Here is a 1,529-nt window from a genome sequence, read left to right on the forward strand (position 1 = left end):
AAAAACAGTGGACTAGAAAGAATTTTAGCCAAACACCATCTGCCCCCACCCAAAGGAGTTATGCAAAATAAAGTCAACTTTTTCCAACCCTATCAGCTCATGATTCTATAAGTAGGACAGGTTGTAGCTATTCATTCCCTACTCTCGTGAGAAAAGATTTTTCTCTATGCAGGTTTTTGCACCTTTCCCTAAATTTATACACACATACATGCACCAGCAAAACTGAGGCATGTAGAAAGAGAATATTATATGAAAGCATCCATTCCTATCTGGTTTCAAGTTAAATCTTTTTAAGAATTTGCCTTTCTTTTGTCCTTTTTCTCTTTCTTTCTCTCTTCTTCCCTTCCTTCCTTCCTTCCTACTGCAATGAAAATCACGTTGGGTGCCAGAATTCAGGGGCTTAGAGAGCCTCTGAACTCGAAGACTCCTTTTAGCTCACTTTACCCCTGATGTTAATTGCTGCTCGAAATTTATGAACGTCTGTAGGAAGTGTCTCAAATATCTCCAGACCCAGCTTTTATTAAGCACATTCTATAGCTGAGAGTCTCCACAATTAGGCAGCACTAAGAAACAAAATCCATATCAATTCTCAAAACAGCATGTCACCCAGGAAGTCATCAAGCTAGTTTTAGAAGCGGGTGTGGCAGGGAGAAATCTTACCAGAGCTGCCCTTTGTAGAACGCATTATATGTGTAATAAGTTGCTCACCCACCCGTAAGGTACATACTGGTACCCATAAATTTCCAAGGAGAAAGCTGTGTCTGGGATGACAGCTCAGCCTCTCTTCCAACCCCCCACCCCACCTACCCGGACTCCCATTGCTGTCCCAAGCCTCAGACCCAGCTCTGATCAGATACTGATGTGGCTGGAGGGGTATGGCTGGCGGGTGGGATGGGGGACTCCAGCTGAGAAAGGAGGCGAAAAAGGACCACAAAGAAGAAACCCCCTTTTCCCTACCCATATTCAATTCAAGGAACATCCATTTATAGGAGTAAAGAAGACTCAAAGAGAAGAGAAGAAAGGTTTGGGAAGAACTGGCCAAGAAGAAGAAAGCAGAGGTCAGAATCTTACAGGAAGGACTGGAAGGCAGGACCTAGAAGTAGGACAGGAGAGCGGCTCCACGTGGGAGCCCTGCCGCGCCCTCTCTGGCGTTCACTCACCTTCATCTTCTCCGGCTTGGAATTTGTCTCCACGAAGCCCACTAAGAGAAAGGGGAAAAGATAGGAGGCTTTGAACTGTGCGGTCATGACTAGTGTTTGTAGATCACTAGTCCGAGGGCCAGAGGCCTCGGCGCCGCCTCAGTCTTGATACCTCGGCGGAGCTGGCCGGAGCCTGCAGGGCCAATGGCAGGGCGGTGGGAGTGTCGCCGAGGATGCAGACCACGTGCTCGCCCGCACACGCCCCCACCGGGAGTCAGCGCTCGCCTGCGCGACGAGGGCCTGGGACGCAAAAAAATTAAATTCTGGCAGCATTATGAAAAGGCGGTGGCCAGCCCTCCTTGAAGACTATTGTCTGTTTTTCTTGAGCGG

General features: G+C 48.2%; 1 protein-coding gene across 1 annotated transcript in view; it reads right to left on the bottom strand.

The window, feature by feature from the left end:
- The window catches only part of GPX5 (glutathione peroxidase 5 (epididymal androgen-related protein)), a 10,241-nt gene extending 8,913 nt beyond the window's left edge, over positions 1-1,328 (bottom strand). The window contains exon 1 of the mRNA XM_008581689.1: positions 1,161-1,328. Within this exon, the coding sequence (XP_008579911.1) occupies positions 1,161-1,247 (87 nt within the window). The 5' untranslated portion in view covers positions 1,248-1,328. The remainder of the gene's footprint in view (positions 1-1,160) is intronic.
- Between the last annotated feature and the right edge of the window lie 201 nt (positions 1,329-1,529).

Source organism: Galeopterus variegatus, unplaced genomic scaffold (genome assembly GCF_000696425.1).
Source record: "Galeopterus variegatus unplaced genomic scaffold, G_variegatus-3.0.2 Scaffold2434, whole genome shotgun sequence".
NCBI classification, from domain to species: domain Eukaryota; kingdom Metazoa; phylum Chordata; class Mammalia; order Dermoptera; family Cynocephalidae; genus Galeopterus; species Galeopterus variegatus.